At 39.3% G+C, this 21891-nt stretch overlaps 1 protein-coding gene across 1 annotated transcript; it reads right to left on the bottom strand.

Annotated features, from left to right (window-relative positions):
* Positions 1-8129: 8129 nt before the first annotated feature.
* Positions 8130-21875, bottom strand: EIF2S3 (eukaryotic translation initiation factor 2 subunit gamma). Its single transcript, XM_066176958.1, has 12 exons — positions 21770-21875; positions 19456-19519; positions 18863-18990; positions 18621-18742; positions 17201-17295; positions 15849-16007; positions 14543-14677; positions 13556-13650; positions 12508-12652; positions 11918-12087; positions 10778-10950; positions 8130-8567 (listed from the first exon to the last, which is right to left on the bottom strand). Exons 1-12 carry the CDS (start codon positions 21836-21838, stop codon positions 8504-8506), a joined length of 1419 nt encoding a protein of 472 aa, XP_066033055.1. The 5' UTR covers positions 21839-21875; the 3' UTR covers positions 8130-8503.
* Positions 21876-21891: the final 16 nt, after the last annotated feature.

The following is a 21891-nucleotide window of genomic DNA, read 5'->3' as shown; positions in this document are numbered from 1 at the left end:
ATTCTAGGATATTAAAGAATTGATATTTCCAGATATTGCCAAGCCTTTAATGGCAGACTGACGCCCTATTTTTGGTTGGTTTTGCTGCTAGTTTACAAAGGGGTCTTTCCCTGGCCACCACAAGCACATACTGCCATCACTAGTCCTTCATTATCTCTTAGCAACCATTTGGTCCTTCACAAAAAATGTCCAGGCTAGATGGTCTCAAGAGTTTCCATGCAAGACCAGTGAAGAATGGGCTGTGACCCACAGAAGGAAATGCAGCAGGAATTATTGAATCACAGCCTCCTTGCCTAAAATAGCTCTGAAAAGAAGGTTCCTTAACTCCTCTCACCTGGGGCAAAAATCACGGTGAGAAAAGAGTTGCTGGAACCTCCCAAAGCAGCACTGGTTATTGCTGTCTGCTGTGACAGAGGCACGTGGTCACACGTAAAATCTCAGTGGATGAAGCAGAACCCCTTGAAATTCCCTACAGAAAAGTGAAGACAGGCCAAGTTACCTGGAATTCTCAGGGTGTTTCATCCACAGTATGAAGTGTTGCACCATGTTATGGCCAAGCAACCAACATCATAGAATTAAGCAAAATCACAGCACAGGAGAGGTGCAGTCAGACCAAAAGAACATGAGGTGCTCCAAGCTGTGAAGTGATGTTGTGAGGAGTTTGGGCTTGGCATTCATGCTGGACAGGGGAATGAGAGGCCTACATGAGTAATCTTTCTGGTGGGTAGGAGATCCCAAGACTCTGAAATAGCCCGGGTCTCAATCAGTGTATGTGATCCATAGGCTCCAACTGGCTACTGCTTTATAACCTTGCATTCCTCTCCAAAGGCTTGGTTCACAGAATCACACAATGGTTTGGGTTGGAAGAGCCCTTAAAAATCAACTAGATGCAACCTCCTCTGTAGTGAAGTGCCCTTTCACTACACCAGGTTGTGGCAAGCTGGTCGCAAGTAGAGGCTTCCCAGTTCCCCAGCCTTCTCTGTTAGTTATCTGCCTTGTTGAAGACATAGGACTCCAAGAGAGTCACCTGCCGTGTCCCCCGGCTTCAGCAATTGCCAGTCCTGGGTTTGCTGCAAGACCTGCTCCCACCAGGCAGTATCCTCACCATGGAGCTCGAGCATGAGACTGCTGCAGCTTGGTGTGCTGCTCATCTCCGTCCCCTGGGAGCCTGTGAAGGGGCTGTGACCCATCCATCTGCACTTTTCCGATTACTGCTGGTGTTCAGGGTGCTCCCTGAGAGAGCTGAAGAAAAACTGACTTGTTGTCGGCAGGAAGCTTCATACAGTTTCTGGGAAGCAGGGCTTGGAAAGGGGCCCAGGCTGTCACAGTGCCTGTGTTGGGAAGCATCTGGCCTGATGTCTGTCTGAACAAATGGCTGCCCACTGAGACAGGCACGTTACAGCCAACACTACACATGCAGACAAAGCCACCAACTCACTTCAGCCCATGATGCCTGGGGAGAGAAGTGCCATATGCACTTGTCTCCAATTCTAGGGTGAATTTAGACAACCAGAGTTGGGATGCACACTGAACTGCCCATGCATACAGGCAGCCACAGTGCTTGGGAGCCAAAGGCTTGAGGGCAAAGAAAGATGAATGAAGCTGTAAGAAATACTTCCTTTGATAAGGAAACTAGTTGCAATGAATGAAGTAATGAAACAAAGATTGACCTTTACAATTGTGTTAGTACACAGAATTCTTTTGAAAAAATTGACATTAAAAATGCTCATTAAATAAAGCAAAAACATCTTTCAAAGAAGGTTTTCATGGCATTATAACACATAGTTTTACCAAGCCTCAACATAGACATTCCTGCGATCTGTGTAACCCTGAAAAATAAGGTATTGGAGGAATATCTGTAAAACAAGTATGGCAATGTTCTTTTGGAGAAATTTCTTCATGATAAGGCTGGAATATTGGATAGCAAAGGAGTGGGAAATAAACAAACCAAACAGTGAAACATGATCAGAAAATCTTATTTGTTGCTTGGGGTCTGAAAACTGTATTTGAACCTAAACTTTCTAATGGTTCCTACTTATAAAAAAGAGTATTTAAAAAATGTGTTCACATATACCAGGCTGATGCCCGACTGACATGTTTTTTATTCCAATATTATCATCTATCTTAGGGAACTGTGTCCCATGGTGTTGAGACCCAGAAGAGGAAAGCAAGGCTCTTGTGTTTGGTCTGTCTGTGCTGTGCCACACAGGATAGTTGTAGATGAAGATCAGAAGAGGGTCCAGATATTCAGTCTCTGTCTTTTCTCTTTCGGTTATACAAAGTCAGTAGGTTCGAACTGACCTAAAATGTTTAAATAAGTGAAAATGTTGTAAGGCCAGTATGAAATCTCTACAGCTGCATATATCTCAGATAAACTCTCTACTTTAAAATACCAGCAATGTGCAGCATAGTGTCACTTACTTTGAAGTTGTCTGACATTTTGCATTGTACAGGTTTTCAGTTGCTCGTAAAACTTTGCCAGCTTTCACAAGTCTGAAATTTTCCCTAAGGGGTGTTGGCCTCAAACTGAATTTTTTGTGAAGACTCCAGACACAGTTTTTTCAGCTGCCTCAATCAAAATGTAGATTATTTGCCCTTGTAGAGAAAAGAAGGGAAAAAAAAGAGGAAAGAGAGAAAAGAAAAGGAAAGAAAAAGAAGAAAGAGAGAAAAGAAAGAAAAAAAGAAAGGAAAAGAAGAAAAAGAAAGAAAGAAGAAAAAGTAAAAAGTAAAAAAAAAAAAAGAAAAAAGAAAGGAAAAGAAGAGTAGGAAAGAAAATGAAGAAAGAAGAAGAAAAAAAGAAAAAAAAAGGAAAGATAAAACAAAAGGAAAGAAAAGAAGAAATGGGAAAAGCAAGAGAAGAGTTTGGGTTTGTTTTTTTTGTTGTTGTTGTTTCTTTCTTTAATTGAAAAGCTAAATAAAAATAGTTGAATACAGATCTTACATTTAAACAGCAGGGTGCTCCTTGTGTTGAGCAGGAGTCCCTTGCATCCTGTGGAGAACTGGTAAGTTATTTGTCTGCATTAAAATCTCTGACATGTCTTGGTTTTCAAATATTCAATAAACTTCTTAATAATTAGTTGTATTTAGTTGTTAAAGGAAGGCTTTCACAGGCAATTTTATTTCTAGTGCTTCCTGATCAAGTGCTGTGCAAGCTTAGAGGAATTTTTAATTAGGTAGGATCGTTAATTATTTATTCTACAATTTCAAATAACATCTCTTAGCTTGAACTCTCATTGGTTAGGACATAAAAAAATTCCATGATTTCCTCCATAATTCTGTAAGCTCACATTTCAGTTACCTTATTTGCCCAAGAATCAAAGATGCAGCCTAGAGTTGTTGGTGAGTCCATGTAACAAAGCTAAAGGACTGGTAAATGTTCAACCTGATACATTGTTAGAAGTCAGCAGGGATGGATCTTGAAAAAGAAAGGGTAGAGAAGATTCTAAGTGTAAAGAGTTCTTTTTCTCGACTGATAGGCTTGTAGATGGCTTCGAGGGTTATCTGCTTTGGTGACTGTATAAACCCTGTGCTTTGAAATAGAAACAGCCCCTCCCTGTTTCTCTAGGAAATCGTTTAACCAGAGAACAGGACATTACAAACCAAACCATTACACTGAGGGACCAACCTTTTGGGGAGCTTTAATGGGACAACACTGATTTTTAGTGTTTGTGAGTTCAAAGCTGTGTTATTTGGTCTCCTTCCAGCAAAACTCTTCTGCAGCGACATAGACTGTACTCCCTTTGAATGGATGGGAACTGGTGATCAGCTTCTACCTGGAGCAGCTTTCCCCAGTCCATAAAGCAGCGAGGTTGCTCTGGAATGTACCGAGTCCACTTTCCTGTGATGTGTCAAAACAGACACCTTCCCATAAGGCTCAAAATGCTTTCAAAGACAAAATGTCAGGTTTTAACTGCAAAAATAAATTCCCAGCATGAACACACGGCTTGGTAGAACAGCAACAGTGCGAAGTAGCAAGGAATTTAAAGGAGGAATTTAGCTTTCAGAAAAATGGGAGTAATTCAAGATCGCAGTTTCCAAAACACTTAAAGTGCAAGCTCACCTGCAAGTGAACAGTGGTCCCAGCAGTGTTCACAGGACAATTGGTGTGCCTGAAGCACACAAGTGCATGGTTTTACAGGGCTGTACCCGTGTTTGCTGGCTCGGTGTATTCAACGTGTGCTAACAGACAATGAGGCAGGAGGCAAGAAGCCAAAACCATATGGAGAATATGTGAATGATTGTGATTGCTGTGGAAAGACTAATTACACCCCCATACCTCTTTCTGGTGTGAAGTATGACTCCATCTTAGATTTTTAAAGGATTAAGCTGTATACAATTCCTGCCAACACAATAAATGGGGAACAATTTAAAGAAATAAAAATATTTGTTGCTAAATTTTGTTATCAACAGCATTTTGGCTGTAGCCAAGAAAAAGTACAAAAAATTATTCTATTTCTGTATGCCCAGTGCTAGTCACCAGGTTAAAAAAGCTGTTTTAATGAAAACTTGCAAAAGCTGAGACTTAACTCTGTTGTGTGGTAGTTAGGATGATGTTGCAAATGAAGTATTTTGAGATACATAATAGATTACCTAATCAAATAGATGATTAAGCAAAACCAGGAAGAGAAATGAGTTCAGAGAACCCCGAGGCGCATTTGTAGGAGAAAACACTTTTCAGGTCTTCATTGAACACCAAATAAACGAAAATAACTGAACATAGAGTAATGTTTGGCAGGGGAAGGGGCTTTTTAAATAACATAATGAATCCAGTCTAGTATGTTGGAGTTCTTTACAAATGCCCACACAGAGGCTAAAAAGGAGAGCTGGTGCTGTGATTCATTTGAATCCTTAGGATTGTGTAACATGAGACTTAATTAAGTGAATCTTGATTTCCCCCCCCCCAACTATACTGAAATATTAAAAAAAGTATACTAGACTTTGCAAAGAAACTGCTTAAACTGAGAAGTTTGTGTTTTAGAAATGCATAGTCTGCAATTTCTTAATGAAGCCTTCCTCAACACAATATTATGTATATTAGCATTACTTCAACTAAAATATTTCAACAGTATTAATCTTTGTTTGAGCACAGTGTTCTAGTTCCTTGTTTTATAAAAGACATTAAGGAATATGTATTTATTTAAATATTTGAGGTATTTCCTTGCACGAAATGTCTGTTCCTTGGTAACAAAATTCTCTTGCTAATTTGTTCTTTCTTCATTGCATATATAGTGCCCATGTTAGGAGACTTGTTAGTTTGGTTTTTAATCCTTTCAGGGTGAGAAAGAATTTATTTACATACTTGTATCACTTACAGTTTTTGACTGTTACAGCTGCTGTGTTATTCACCATAAACCAAAATTTCAGTAAAAATGGTTATTCTAGCTGGGTTTTTAGTCTGGAAAAGTATGCAACATGCACTTTTCTACACCACTGGGATGGACTGGAGATGTGTGGAACATTCGATGAGCTTTACAGAAACAAAAGCAGCAAGACGAAGCCAGAGCACTTTAGTAATTTTAACACTATGATGAGTGAAGATCAGCCATTAAGCCAAACTGTGCCAAAAGAATTGCGTCAGTGGAAGAACTGATGAATAAGGAGTGGTGTCCACAGGTCAGGTGGTCAGGGAAAGGCAACTGGACGTGGTGGAGGTCCATGGGCCGTGCCACGGCCGGGAGGGGGCGGGAGCTGGGAACGGCAGTCGGGGCTGCGGGTGGTGAAGGGAGGGCAGGTTTGAAACTTGATCAATGTTTAACCCCAGCCTGGCAGCAAGAAGTGACCCAGAACGGCAGGGGCGGCGGAGCTGGGACTTTACACTGGCAGAAGCAGTGATGGGAAACGGGGCCGGGACAGAAGTTTACACCTTTCCTGTGGGCAGTCTGGAGGCTCATCCACATGACTCAGCATGCAAAAGGAACAGGAACCCTTTCTGCAGCAGTGAGCTAGAAGGAAGCACTTTTTAAAGTACTACAAAACGAATGCAACAAAAACATACTTTTAAAATGGTTTGGGAATTCGTGTATACTAGGAACAAATCAGCTAAGGTGTTAACTGAAAGTTCTTTTCTTCACCCTTTCAGAACAAAATCTGGTATTTGGGTGGAAATGGCTCAGAAATAACTGACACAACACTTCAACTTTGTACGATTCCACAAGATATCTACATGTACCCAACTCATTTGAAATGCAAATGCACACCTCTGTTCAGGTATCTAAATATGACCTAAAAAGGGTAAAAAACCAAAATCACTCTGAAGCAAATCCTTGATAAAGTGAGAAAGCTCACAATGCATCTGTCACTATTTTCATCCTGGCCAAGAAAATCAAAATTTTCAACTTCCTTAGCTGTACATGATATTGCTTTCTCTTGTCACTCAACATCTCAGCATGACAGTTCAGTGACTGAGGAGGGGGTGGTACACAGATCAGCACACGGTGCATTTGTACTTACACTGTTCACATGTGGCTCTCCAATGCTGCAGAGACATATTCCACGTATCCAGCAGTCTCAAAATCCTATTGCTCATCACTCATGTCAGCAGTCAAAGCTTTTCATTAGATGAAATTTAACATTTTGGTGGCAGAAAAAGAACCCTGTGTGTGATCTACCCCCCAGGCCCTCATCCTGGTCTGACAGGATATACAGCACAGTGTAGAAAGAAGTGATCCTTGAGAAAGCCTCCCCCTGCCTGGAAAAGCCACTGGGAAAGCAGGTCGATGCACAACTTTGGCAAGATTATGGCACTGGTGTTCTTTAAATTACAGATCGAGACACACACAATCTCGAAAACATCTGAATGTTTAAAAATGTCTGTGGGTGCTTAACCAGTTTCTCAGAAGCTTTTCCACATGTGTTTCATCAGACCCACAGGTGCAGTGCACTGAGAAAGGACCCTTGCACTAAATTTCACCTTGGAGCTGTTGCCATCCAAGGTCTCTGCTGTGGCTTTGATTCTCTTTCATGCTCACCCTCATGCCACCAGACTAGGTAAGGCTTAAGTTTATCCAAGTTCCTAGAATTCAGTTACAGAAAGGAGGGGCCAAAGCATGGAAGATGCAATCCTTGAAACAGACACATTTAAGATTGTAGATTGGTCAAGTACCTGGAGAGTCAGAGAACTACAGCTGACTCTTGCTTTTAAAATGGAAATGCACTATTCAAAAATTAATGTATTTACTCTCAACACCATGTGAGGTAGTACTTTACAAATGGAAAAACTGAGTACAGGAATGCAGACAGAATAAGGGAACACAATACAGTGCAAAATCAGGAACAAAATGCAAGCTGTTTCATCAAAGTCCAATTTGATGAGTGAAATCCTATTTACCTTTAGAAAGCCCTTGAAGACATTGAACAAAACCAAAACCAAGCTTTGAAAACACACAGTACTTTGTACCAAAATATATTAAGTAGCACGACTTGCTAAACAGTACATAAACCAGCTAGAACTATGTATATTAGTAAAAATGAAGAAGTGAAATCTAAATGGATTAAAGTATTAGCACCCTACAGTAAGTTTATTACATTATGTTTTATCCTGAGGCACGTGATTCAGACTAGCTAAACAAAACTGGTTTTACACCATTTTTCCTCATCCTATTCACAATTCCACCACTACTACACTGCCCCCACCCCAAATCATTCCTTTCTACAGCCTCTTCCCAGTATTTTATATTTACTCAACATAATTTTGAAGTAGTTTACTCCTAGTATATAAAGAACTCCCAGGTCACCCCCACAGAGTTCCATGATGACAAAGTTACATTCCAACTAATCACATTCTTTTCATAAATACATACTAAAACAGGCAAAAATCAGTACTGCCAGTTCAGATCCAGTTTACTTGTGGTTTTTCTTTGGGGATTTAAGAAAGCATGTAGTAATATCAGAAATGACAAATTCAAGTCAGTCAATATTGCCATCCTAATTACAAAGTGTAATACTTTAGAATCCTAAAATCAGAACCAGAGAAACAAAGGAATAAAGTTTTTTGTTGGTAACAGTTGTCTAAACAAAACAAATTGTGCAGAAAAGGTACTAGTCTTCCAAGAAGAGTTTGGTTGCTTGCTTTTAATTCTTGTACTTGAACAATCACTGCAGTCTTTTGTTACTCAGAGAAACTGTATGAATTAATGAAAATAAGCAATATTTTATTTCAATACCAGATTTATGGTTTGTGTGTTACACTGGGGCTGGTTTGACTGATATTAAACAGATATGTCTGAAACAAAGTAACATAAATTAGACATGCCATGAGACATGTACAATTAATTTCTACTAAAATGTGGATAATGAAACCCACTTCTATGCCAATTCTTTTACACTTTTAATGGTGATAGTGACTAGTATTTTAGTAAGAGGGTAAAATTCAATAAAACACACGAGGACAGCCATACAACTCGAAGATACTGTTTGCACAGCTTCCAATTCCACTGTGAAAATACACCCCCTCCAAAATAGAAATAGGCACTTCATCTTTAAAAATGAAGCACTCTTTTGTTCTTCAGTCATCATCAACAGTTGGCTTGATTGTCACTCCTCTTCTGATCTGACCCCAACCAATTAAACTGCAAAAAAAAAAAAAAAAAGTTTTATTACTTTTAATAGTAGTCAGAAATATCCTGTATAAGTCAACATTCTTCTGTCCTCCCTATGCCTTCAGTTCTTACATTCTGAATTTTCTACACTTGTCTCCCACCCAAGACATCCTACAAGAACTAAACCTGCTTAGTGGAAACACTGAACAGAAAAGGGCGAAGGACAGAGGACATCTATAACCACCTAAGGGTGTATTCCTGGACAGAAGCTGAAAACCTGAAAATACTGTAACTTATGTTGTACTGTTGGATGGTAAATCTATGCACAGCTTGATCTCTTTCCCCTGGGTCTGAAGTGTTGCATTACTTTCAAAGAGAAATGAAAGTTCAGTAAGATTACAAACAGCTGTAACTCTCAATGAACAGTAATTGTAACTCTCAATGAACTGGGTAAGTGCTGCTATTTATATTCAGGAAAATGAAGGTCTTTTTTATAGGCCACTATTGCCTCAGAAAAATATGCTTGTAATAAGAAATTCAGAATACATTCATCTCCACAGTCAGCAGGTATTTCATATTATTAGTAAGACTGTGTTCAAAACCTTTCCAGTTTCTGGTGAGAAACCACACGTGCATCTCAATTTACCTTGCTAAGCAGTAGAGCCTGTCTTGGGACACCACAAAAGGAACTGAAGTTTATCAGAGCAGCACTTCCAACTTTTTAGTACCCTACTCACTGGTCATAACTTGACCATCTTTGAATTCACTGATCCTTAGAATCACTGATGTATCCCATTTGCTGTTTTACCTCTCTCAATGCCTCTGTTTATTTCCTTTTTATTTCATACCTCTTTGTAGTCTTGCTTTATGAACTTTCTTCTGTATTTTCAGTACTCCATTATCTCAGGCTGCAAGTTCCTTTTCACAGTACCAACTGTGTATTATCATTACTACAATTAGACTTTATTATGCTGGTTTTCCCAGATTGCCTTTCCCTTTTCTCAACTTTCAGTTTCCTTACATTGTCTTTATCTTTTTAATACAGCATAGGAAATCAACTTGTCAATAACTATCTTTACAGCAGGCTGCCACTATTTGCCCACCTCATAATCCAGAGACAGGTGGGCTTTTGGGCAAAATTTGGTCAAGTTTTTTAACTGGGAAGGAATCTACAGAAGCAACAAAAGACACATTACAATTTGCACAGGCTATCAGTCTACAGCTTAAAAAAAGAAAAAAAAAAAAAAAAGCATAATTTCTAATATAGTTTCTTCTCTTCCTTCTGCTTTACCTGACCTAATTCGGGTCCTGCCTTTTTTTTTTTCCTCCTGTTCAAGACATGTTATCTTTTGCCTTGGGTTTTTTTTCAGAGAATAATCTCTTCCCTAATCTGTCATCTTGCTCTGAGACAGCAAGCACTAAATTTCTGTCTACATTTCCTTGTCATCTGAAAAAGAAACATGCATCCATGGATATTTAAAGCTTGGTTCCCTTCCATACAGTACAGAATTCTTGTAAAAATGGCTGCACTCTCTCATACTACAAGGGCTCTGCAGAGCTAACAAATCTAAATACTCTTATGTTCTTATCAATCCAGTCTTATGAAACACGTGACAGGTACAGTATGTGTAATCAGCTAAAGAGAGTCTAGCACTGTGATAAAATGAATCACCACCCAATTCTGTTCATTATTTTCAGCCTCCAGATGCTTCTGTGCAGTCAGACATTTTGTATTTGTAATTTGAATGGGTCAATCCAGTTGAGGCTCTATTCTTTCCTCTGTGCTTGTAGTACATAAAACACTCAAATATCCCTTCTCTATTGCCCTCCTGTTACTTCCAGGTTGCACTAGAAATCGCATGCAGTTCCACAGGTAAAAAACCACTGAGGCGTGCATAAAGATGGATATTTGGCTTAACATTATGAGAATTTCCCAACCCCTCTGCCAAGATTCCCTACAGAGCTCAATTTACAGCTTGGCAGTTTGGGCAACAAACAGGAACCTCAGGTGTTTCCTTGTCTGTTAACTAATAGGTACCCTCCTGCTCATAGTGTTTGTTTAAAAAAGGGATAGCAATGAAATGAAGCATTCCACAACTATGGTGCCAATGTGTCAGGAGAATCCAGAAGAATTTTTAAAGCAGACATACACTAACCTATTCTAGTACAAAATCCAATCCAAGTATTTTTTTGTTAACAATGTAGCAACCAGGTACTCTACCAACTTGGCACCAACTTACCGCCAGTGTTTCTCAACTCTTCGACTCAGAGCAATTTTTTCTCCCACTTCTGTGCACACAGGGTTAGTTAGCACAATCTTCCCCAGATCAGCCTTGACAGCACTGACTCTCCCTCCAGTAGACAAGGATCCTATGTTTACCATTAGAACTTCATTCTTCGATAATTTTTGCACCTGAAGACAGACATACAGAACTCTGAAATATAAGTTTTAGTACTAAAAAACAAATAGCACAGACAGTACCAAGTATCTGCTGTTACCTTCTTGCCACAAAAAAAGATACAGCTGAGAAATACTAAAAATATACACACACAAACTATGGGCAGCAGTGTCAGCAGATAAAAGTTTTATATGCAAAAGCACAAATACATAAAGATGTTGTACATGTAGTTCTGAGGTTCTTGGTATGATGAACTTTCTTGGGATTTACCTACATTTTCTATAAACTATACTGATGATTTCATATAATATATTAAAACCACAAACAGTCAGAGATATTGTTACAAACTCTGATGTTATACAGATTATTTACAAGGATGGTGTATTCTCATTTCCATTATACCTACAATTAAAAAAAAGGCAAAAATAAAATATTTCACAGGATAAGAGAGCACTGAAGCATTTTGCTCACTGTTGCATGAAGCAGTCTATAGATTTAAATGCTAACAGGGGAATTATGATCTTTTAGTAGATTCATGTAAAACAGATCATGTTACACAAGTTTGTGCTGGGCCTCAAGTTCAGTTTTTTTTCAATCAGAGTATTTCAAAAATACTTCAGAGTTTAAAAAATTCTTCAGTGAAAAAAACCTACAAAAAGCATGTCAGTAGGAGGTAGACCAGTACCACTGTAAAACTAATTATTGCACAAATGAATAGGATGATAGCAAAAGAAAACAACTACCAGCATGTTTAGAAAAATACCTAACATGACACATAAATACTTCATGCTACTTTAAACTACTAACATGAATTTCTACTCCTCTGAAAACCATTCTACAGTATTAAACAAGCAGGTAAGTTTTGAGACAAGCTTATATCAACACTGAGATAAAATTTCTACATACCATCAAAGAAATTATTCATTAATGAAAATTAGCACAGGAAGCAAAATCAGGAAAAACAAAAGAAGGGGCACAGACCTTTGCAGCTTTCTTGTCTCCTTCCGTGCGCACACCCAGGAGCCGTCTCAGCAGGAAGTAGGAGATTTCCAGCTCTGTGAAGATTTCTGGCAGTGCCCCAACTGCACCAAGAACCTGGCCCACCATGCGGTCAGCCCGGCACAGAGTGGGATCAATCTTAGTGCCAACACCTACAACACAACAAGGGGAGTCAGAAGGAGTAACGGGAAGGCAGATGCCATTTTTATGTGCTAAAATATTTGAAGATGATCTAAAAACACACAGGATGTATGGGAATTCCCTATTACCTGCACTTTCAGAATGTCAGCAAGACTTTGAGCTCTGTCTAAACAGATGAAGAAATATTCTGCTGTTAAAACTGGTACACTTAACAGTGCAAGCTGATCTGCATTGGCCAGTGACATTCACAAAACTTATTTAATCTTAAATATCCATTTTTCACTACCAACCCCCTCTCTCTCTACATACATGAATTATCTAAAATTGCTCATGCTATTTTTGTTAATTACACTGACATTCATTGTTGAATGAAACCAAGTGTTTTCAATAAGCATGAAGAAATTAAACTTTTCATAAGAGAATATTCTTACCTATAAGGCCTCCTGGAGCAGCATACTGTAGATCATTGTGTTCAGCAAAGAGAGACACAATTTTGGAGAAGATTGGCTTGCACATGAGTTTGCCTTCACTGTCCTTGGACACAATACCAGGCCGCACCTCGATTTCCTGGCCCACCTAATGACAGAAGCGACGAAGTGTTTAACGGGTTATTTCACAGGAACACAAAGCTGACTAGTCATAGATAAGACTTACATATCCCAAGATCTACTTTTTATACAAGTCCTTGGTTCTAGGCTACTGTAGAACTTGCAGGATTTCTGCTGCACCGTTTGCTGCAAATGGAACAATACTTACAGCAAAGGTAACAACTGATTTTCTTTTCAATACAATTTGTAAAACTGCTTTAGTAAAGGATCCTTTTCAGCAATAATTCCAACAATTAAATTTCAGTTTAATTTTTAAACCCTGTATTTCATTTAGAAATATTTCAGCACTGAGAAAAATTGAGTTAATTCAATCAGTGTAACTGATCAACATCAATACACTGCAAACCAGAGAAAGTACAAGCTGTATCAACGTTCAAAGACATAGCTTCCTCTCCAGCCTAGCAAAGCAATCGCTTAGAATTTCTGTCTATTGCTGGTAAGCAAGCAAAATAAAAAAAAAATATACAGAACACTTAAATTGGGAAGTGGGACCTGTGAGAACCCATACACACTTCCAAGGAGCTTTAAAGTTCTTTTGTTCTCCTATTCCCCACAGTAATTCAGCAAGTGGAAGTGGTAGGACAGGAAAAAAATAACTCCATCCATTTTTGTAAGGGATGAAATCTGTTGTTATTATTACTAGCAAAAGTTAAGACTACAATAATATATTTAAAAAATTAAAACCAGTGCTTCTTGTTCTAGTATTTTAAAACTGTAAAGTGAAAATGAAGAACAGACAGAAAGGATAAGTCCCATGTGACTGTATTCAAATTTTTTAAAAAATCAACTATATATATACATTTTGTAGCAAGCATGGAAAAACTCTATTCATTGTCCTAACAAATTTCAGCCAAGAAAGAGAAAGAGTTACCTTTAAAACACCCTTTAGAATACTGCCACCAGCAACACCTCCCTTAAGGTCATCAACTTCACAGCCAGGCTTGTTGACATCAAAAGATCTAATTACTGAAAAGAAGAGATCGTAACCAGGTTTATATTTACTATCAGATTTTTAAATAATGTCTTTTTTTTAGCAACTTTGCTTCTCTGTTCTTATGAAAGGATACACATATTTATAAATATTACAAAATCAGATCAATATTTCATTCCAAATTTTTATGCAATTAATTTTATTCTCAAAACCATTTAAACTGCTCATATACATAAATGTTTCATAAGACTTCTGCATAGCAGAAAGTTGAAGATCTGAAAAAGAAAGCAGTGATCAACCATTTTACAAAATCCCTTTAATATTCACAATGTTAATTGTGAATCCCAGAACTTTGTTTTAATGTACTCATAGTTGAACACGGTAACCTTGATGTAATGTGGCCAATTTTAATGCATTTATACAATGTAGGACTCCTTTGGATTCTTTGAAAAAAGAGGCAAGCAAATGAATTCCTGGTAGGAACTGCATTTCATAGTATGCTGGACAAGAACCGAAACCTTGACAGTTATAACCAGGAATCAGGAGACTAACACAAAAGATTTAACCAAGCTACCAAAAGTATTTTCATGGAAATGACTTAACTATCAAATTCATCAGTTGGCTAAAATTTTGTTAAATCAAAACTAAATTCATAGCAACTACAGGGATGTTTTTAAGATACAGACGAATTTCTCACTTTTATTGCATTTTAGTGCTGTCATATGCACAGAATATACACAAAACCAACAGCAATTAACAGTGAACAAACAACACAGCTCTCAGAACTCATTCAAGTTTTAAAATAAGAGTGTCCTGAATATCCTTTTAAGCCCACCTCTGTTTAGGGCACTCAGCATGTGCTATTCTAAGTGTAGACACGTTCAGATCATGTTTGGCCACAGCCCCCAGGCCTAAGCATTCACCTACCAATGAGCCTTGGCTCAGATGTGAAGTCTCGCAAAGGGACCGGGATTTTCTTCACTATGTACTCACAAACCACCTCAATGTTGTACTTCAGCTGTGCTGAGATTGGAATTATTGGAGCTCCTTCTGCAACTGTACCTGAAACAAAGCCAGGATCAATATTAAACCTCAATATGACCAAGCATTCTGTCCTTATTAAAAACACGGAATAATTTTGTGGTACCTTCTGTGTATATTTCCCAAAGCAACATCAGAGCATCCATCCTTCCCTTCAACATTTTAGCCCACACCTACTTTTTGAGGCACTCTGAAAGTGTGCAAGATAATCTTCCACTCTAAGGGAGAATTCACTTCCTACACTGTGATCAGAAATATTTTTAAGACCTCCTAAGAGAGATCAGTACCTCAGTATTGGATACAGCAGTGTTAATTTTACAGTCAGATTTCATTATGGCAAACTAAATTTCCTGTTTATTTAATGATTTATGCTTTTCAAACTTTGCAATACAAATACATATTTTAGAAAAATCCTAATTTTACAGAAGAATGCATTTAGTAATCCAGGTTTGTTAGACATCATTCATTTTAATTATGTCTATCTTTCTTGTGATAACTCCAGTTTTCAAACTCCAAACGTACACATCAAGCCACTCTGACAGAGTTTTGAACAGCTTCTGCCAGGCAACAATTATGAATTAAAAAAAAAAAAAAAGACCCATTGGCAACTTCTGATGGTGACAATCTAGCTCTGCAGCTTGTCACATACCCCACCAACTGCAGAAAAACAGGGAAAACAGTGGAAGCTCCTGGGAAAGATAAAACTCGAAGCACTACAAAGAGGAGCAGACCTTTACGGAGTAGGATAACACTGCCCAAACTGGATTTACACAGACAGATGAAAGAGCAGTCTTTTGTCATCAGATTAAAAAAATTAATATATTTAAACCTATAAGGTGTCCCTAAATAGTACAGCCTCCTTCTCTCCTGCACTGCAGTCAAAGCACAGTGAAATCCCGACCGAAGAAGCACTTCAGGAAGGAATCACAAATCCACTGAAAGCTACTACATAAGAGCCATTGATGTTAGTTTTACATCTAGAGCTCTGACCCAAAGCCATAACACTATGGTATGCAAGCAGGCTGAAACAAGGAAGAAGCACAACTCCCAGGGTCTAATTTTCACATTAACAGACCCTGTACACCAGCACTGCCTAAGAGAAGCTTCTCTATGAACACACAGAAAGCCACTATGTCCATGTCTCAACACCGAATTTCCACCACTAACTGGATTTCTGCTCTTGAAAACTTACCTTGTACAAATGCAAGAATCTGTTCATACTGTTCTTTAGCCTGGCTCTCTTTCACCAAGTCAATCTTATTCTGTAGAATCAAAATGTGCTTCAGTTTCATGATTTCTATAGCAGCTAGATGTTCTGAAGTCTGAGGTTGAGGGCATGACTCATTACCAGCTGAAAGAAGAGAAGTGACTGGAATATAGAAACTATAAAGATAGACAAAATTCCTACAGTTAGGGTATCTACTACCAGTATGTTTAAAAAAAACCCAACAAAACAGCTGTCTCTCAGTAATCTACACGTGAAGCAGCCAAGTCAATAAGCAGTTATGCTCCCCTAGAGCTGCTGGCTGCAGCCTCCACACAATGCAGGACACGGAAGAGGCTGCCACAGAGGTTCCCCCACTCTACCTGCTCCCACTAGAAACACCCACCTAAAATATCCAAAGACACCAACAGCTAATTTGGTTTACTCCATCCTTTAGCTCTTCAGTTATCTCAGTGTTTACTGTAGCATAACAGACAAATTACCTTTCAAGGAGTATCTTAACATTTACTTATCAGTAAAGTCATAAAAATACCAAGATCTCCAAACTCTGTTATAATTCTATGAAGTGTGTGAATAGGGCTGCTATCAGTATGGTTTAGACTTCAGCTAAGAAGTCAAAGTTGGCTGATGTGCCATTGCAGTGGTTAATCTTGCCTGAAGTTTGGTCTATCACACTTTCTAGAGATAAACAGGGAGAAAAAATGATAGCTCATCATCTATCTCAGACTTTAAATTACAATATCTGAAGCTGTTTTTTTCCTTTATTGACATAGCCTATCAAAGTAAGGTAATTGCTGTGTATCACTACAGAACACCAGAATGTTCTACAGACATAGAAAAATTGGTTTCACTCACTTTCTGTTGCTTGCAAATCAGAACAAAAGTTACATTAAATCTCCTGTACTTAAATTTGGCCTGTTTTTATCTGGGTTTACTGTTTGTACTGCTGTTTGTGAACTCTGCTGTATGGCAAAGACTACATGCATATTTAAAGGAAACTGAACCTTCAGAGAAATGCAGCTAATCTGATCCCATAAAGTGATAAAAATTTTACAGTACTATACTACTACAAGGTTTTATGTTACCTATCTTCTGTCAATGGGGCCACTACCAGACGAGTGAGTATGGATAGCTGTGTTTAAAACAAGCCAGCTTGTTAGAGTACCTTGCCATTGTAGCAGCACCTTATTTTCTTTAACACATCTCAAAAGTATTCATTTGTTTAAATTGCTCACCACATCCTAGGACATTTTAAAGCCCATATAAAGTTGCTTCATTTACTACAGAATGGAGCTCTACTTTTGGGTAGCAATTGTTACCTATCAACAGTAAAGCTGCATCCATTACTGCTGCACCGTTCAGCATGGTAGCCATCAAAATATCGTGGCCAGGACAATCCACAAAAGAGACATGCCTGTGGTAGGAGAAGGTGAAAGAGAAACCCAGAAGCCCATTATCAACAATTCCTCTGACTGGTTTGTGTCTGTGATTAGGTAGACACACAAGTTTAAAGTATCCTTAAAAGAGGATTTTCACAGAAGTTCTAGAACAACACAAATGCTACTGAACAGCTACTGAATACTTTTCCTGAGTTTGAAGATTTAATACCACATATCCACATTATGTACCTTTTAACAATATTTCTTATTATTAATTAATAAACTAGTATTTTACTAATTTACTTGTAAATTAGATTAGAGTTAAATGCACCAGGATAAAAGCCCGGAATCAACCCAACCCACCACCACTAACCCAAACCTCAACACACTACATAGAATTTCCCTTATCTCTTTTAAAAAGGCATCTCCCATTCTTCAATTTTAGGAAATTATGCATCTTTAATTACACGGTTATAACTGCACTTCAAAGATTTGTCTACAGACATGATGTTACATTTCCAACCTTATGATTTCATTGTGCAGACCAAGATAGTTGATTCACTATATTCTTTCCTGAACCTATCCAGTGAAGAATCCTTGTTCTTAGTGGCAGGCCACCAGAAAGCAAGGGACTAATTTGGTGCTTTGCTGATGATGTTAGGAATCTACTACAATAATACAGTAGATCTACAATCTACTAAAAATAACCAGTAGGATAAAGAATGCAAAGCTTTTAATCAGTTGTTTCACAATGGTTGCCTGCCTGTCATACTGAGGTACAAGTGCTCTGCTGGGAATCTGGGAAAAGGAAAGACGCATGGTTACAGCCCCACATGTATTTTATCATAAACACAAACTAAGAGTCTTGTACAACAGTCTTCATGACTACTCTTATTTGAGCAATCATTATGCAGAACCATGTAACCACTGCATAAAGACTGTGCTATACTTTATCAGAAATCTATAAATAAAGAACACTTGTCGTCTACTGAGAGACCTGATCTTTCATTAAGCATCAGGCTTTCATATATTTATTTTAAAAATTTTGAAAACTCTGCCCTTAGGAAGAAAAAGTTTAACAATCACCCTTACAAAAGGGATTTTAAAGATGTGTTTGTGAGGTTCACATTAGTTCTCCATCTGGCTGGTTTAAAATGTACTTATGTTAATAGCAGAAATATTTCACTTCAAAGTCCTGTAAGTAGCTGAAGAGAGCAGTCACAGATGTGCTGTACCACAGCTCAGGGGTGCCCCATCTAAGAATGTGTGTTCTGGCAGACTACATTTAGCTCACAGCTCAATCCTGGTTTCATACAAAGGGGAGAAAACACAATTTATTCCAGTCATTTAAAGCAGTTACCTGACTAGTTTAAAGTTCCCTTTGGTGCCAGGAATATCTGTAGGGAATTCATCTGGGGTGCTACTTCCACAGGAGCGGTAACACTCTGGTCGAGAGCAGCTTGGGTCATCCAGCTTGTAAATCTGTGGGTTTTTAGAATTGAAAAAAGGTTTAATTCCTCAACAGCTAGTGACCTGTAAGGTTCCATCCACCCTGAAAATTATTAGCAGCATAGCTGCTACATTTACCACTCAATGACTCACCTTTGCATTAGCATAACCCAGCTTGATTGTGATATTTCTTTCCAGTTCATTTTTAAATCTGACAGTATGAACTCCAGATATAGCTTTGACTACTGTCGACTTTCCATGGGCTACATGCCCAATTGTACCTGTGTTTTAAATGAAATGTTTGTCAATAAACCACAGTTTAATTTTGTGCAATGTTCCTCTACAATCAAAACACAATTACCCCAATTCTCCACAGACAGTAAGTCCATATGGACATACATATGTAAGTACATATGGAATTTGTAATCATTTTTGTTTAAATGAACAAGACCAGAAATTGTGCTCCCAATGGACAGATCTTTGCATTTTAATGAAACTCATTTCAATGTTTTCTTTCAAGGAAAACAAATTTTGCTTTAGCAACTGCTCCCCACACCATTCAAATGTGTTCCTGAAGTAAAATTAGTGCTTTTCAAACCAAAAGGGCTTGACAAGACCCTAAAACTACCATGTAACTGTTTCTGTGCAAATTTCCTGGGAGTTACCACATAGGCACCTTCTGCTACCGCACAAGTGCCAAAAGAATCACCTTAATGCACCCCTCCTTTTTATAAGTTTGTTTTTACCTATATTAATTGTTGCTTGTCTGCTGATGACTTCTGGTGAAAGAGGCGTCAACTTGGTAACATCCTGTATAAGGGAGATTTTAGAATTTATTCTTCTTGTATATAAATGTTTAGAAAGTTAAAAATTTAGAAACTTGAAAATGAACTGATAGCTCTGTTCAGCAAAATCCAGTTAGATTATGTGCATTCCAGTCTTTTAAGCATGTGAAATATGACCAAAAGTGAACCAAGTCCTGCCTGTGAATCAGTACAGGCTACAATTCAAGACTTTGGCTGTAAACCAGCCTTGGCTGCAAAGTGCTAAAGATGGGAGGAAACAAAACAAGAAACCTCAAAAGAAGCTTCTAACAAAACACCCCAAGCCCTTCCCTAGCCCTGAACCTAAATTACACACAACAGGTAAATTAATTTTCAACAGTCTACATGATGAAGGCACTAATATTTTAAAAACAAAGCTTTGACAATAAACAGTTCTTTAATTGGTGTAAGGTTCCATTACAGCTAATATGTATTCACAACTAATACTTTTGAGTCAGTGGGTCCAGAGGTTTCATTAGCACCATGACTTTTTATTCTTTTTAATGGCTATTTTTATCTCAGATACTGTCATTACTGCTTTAGGTACCTGACAAAAATTCTGCTGTCCTAAATAGCCTGTTGTGTGAACTTATTGGTAGCCACTGGCAAAAGAAAGACCTCACAAATACTCCCTCTAGAGATAAAGAAACAATTTTGAAAGAGTTGTTTAGGTTTCTTTAAAGCTGTTTGTCCAAATAATGGACAAGTGCTGAAATACAGTGAAATGTTCCTCTGTAAAGCTAATATCCATTCTGCATTGAATCCATATGGATGAGCCACTCAGTTCAAGCAAAGATTCATGATGCCAGAAGAGTCCTCACTGCAGGACAAAATTTAAGATACAAATAATACAAACATCAAATCACATATTGTTTAGTGTTACATGAAGGTTCTGTGCAAAATGATCACATCTGTGTAAAAACATGAGCTCACTCATTCTGTTCTCAAGTATGACATGAATAAAATGTTCATCTTTAACACAGAGCAAGTTCTGAACACCTAAGACACACAAATTTCTATTTCTCATACATCGAACTTAAAATGACTTCCCAGCGACGGGAACGTGACCTGCAGATGGCACCATGTGGCCGGGCCGCCAGGATTTCAGCGTGATGCAATTCCTGCCACCAAGAGAATTCTTCCTGGTGCACACAATCGTGCACGCAGGGAGTTTTCTCCTCAAGACTGCTATAAGGCTATTGCTCAGCAAGAAGCTTCACTCAGCCTTAAGCACTCAAGGGCCGGCAGAACAGGCCTTAAAGATAATTCCTGCTCACCTTCCAGCTAGCCTCTATCTGTGCCTTTTCCGACTAGGAAATGCCATGGGCAACAATGGCAGGAAGTAAAGAAACTATCTGAAATAGCTGAAACGCTATCCATAACACCAGGGAATTAATTCCTGTGCTCAAACCCGAGAAACATCGAACATTATAACTGTAAAGATAAATAAGCTCTTCCTGTTTTAACACCGGGGACACAGCAAGAGGATTTTTGACTCCGTACATTATAATGGCCTTGAATTTGAAATATACATTACATATACACTTAGACTAGGAAATAAATGTGGTGAGGGGGCCCAGGCGAGATATTTAACAGGCAAGGCTGCCACAGCAGCAGACCACTGCAACTGGTTGCAATGGCAATTGCAGTGGTAGGTAGAACTGGTATTTCTCGGTAGTTGTTAATAGTCCAGAAAATGTTCTTGGCAAACCAACCGAGACAGGGCTGGCCACCCCCTCGAACTTGCTGGAGAAACACAGCTCAAGTTGATGGTTTTACTTCGGAAAGAGAAGAGTCTTTAATAGCACTGAACAGGGCAAACTTCACACGAGGAAAACGGCACCCACCAGCGAGCCATAAAAGCTTCAGCCGCGCCGGCTGCAGGGGACACGGGCCCGCTGAGCCCCGCACTCACCGGGAGGCCAAGCGCCTCGCCCGGGCGCCCCACACCCATCCCCGGGACCGGCAGGACCTGCTCCCCGAGCCGCCGCTCTGCCCTGGGCCCGCGTCCCCCGGCCCCAGCGCGCTGAACGGGGCTCCCCGAGGCGTCACCGCCTCCTGCGCCCCTCGGAACGCATCGGCCGCGCTGGGGCCCAGCAGAAGGCTCGGAGCCCCTCGGGCCGCACTCCCCACCCACCCGCCCACAACAGCCCGCCCGGCCCCTCCGCTCCCGGGGCGCCCCCGCCAGCCCCGGGAGGCCGATCTCGCCGCTGCGCGCCCCGCGGGCGGCGCTCACCAAGGTGCCGAGATCCTGCCGGCTGAGGTGCGGCTGCCCCAGAGTCACTCCCGCCTCGTCCCCCGCCATCTTGGCCCGAGTAGGAAGTGAGGAGTCCCGCGCGGCCGCCTGACCGCCGGCTC

The sequence above is a fragment of the Chamaea fasciata genome, unplaced genomic scaffold, assembly GCF_029207755.1.
Source record: "Chamaea fasciata isolate MVZ Bird 193981 ecotype frontalis unplaced genomic scaffold, bChaFas1.0.hap1 SCAF_2, whole genome shotgun sequence".
Classification (NCBI taxonomy): Eukaryota; Metazoa; Chordata; class Aves; order Passeriformes; family Sylviidae; genus Chamaea; species Chamaea fasciata.
Note: the sequence above shows the minus strand (reverse complement) of the source record. Positions and strands in the feature narration are given on the sequence as shown.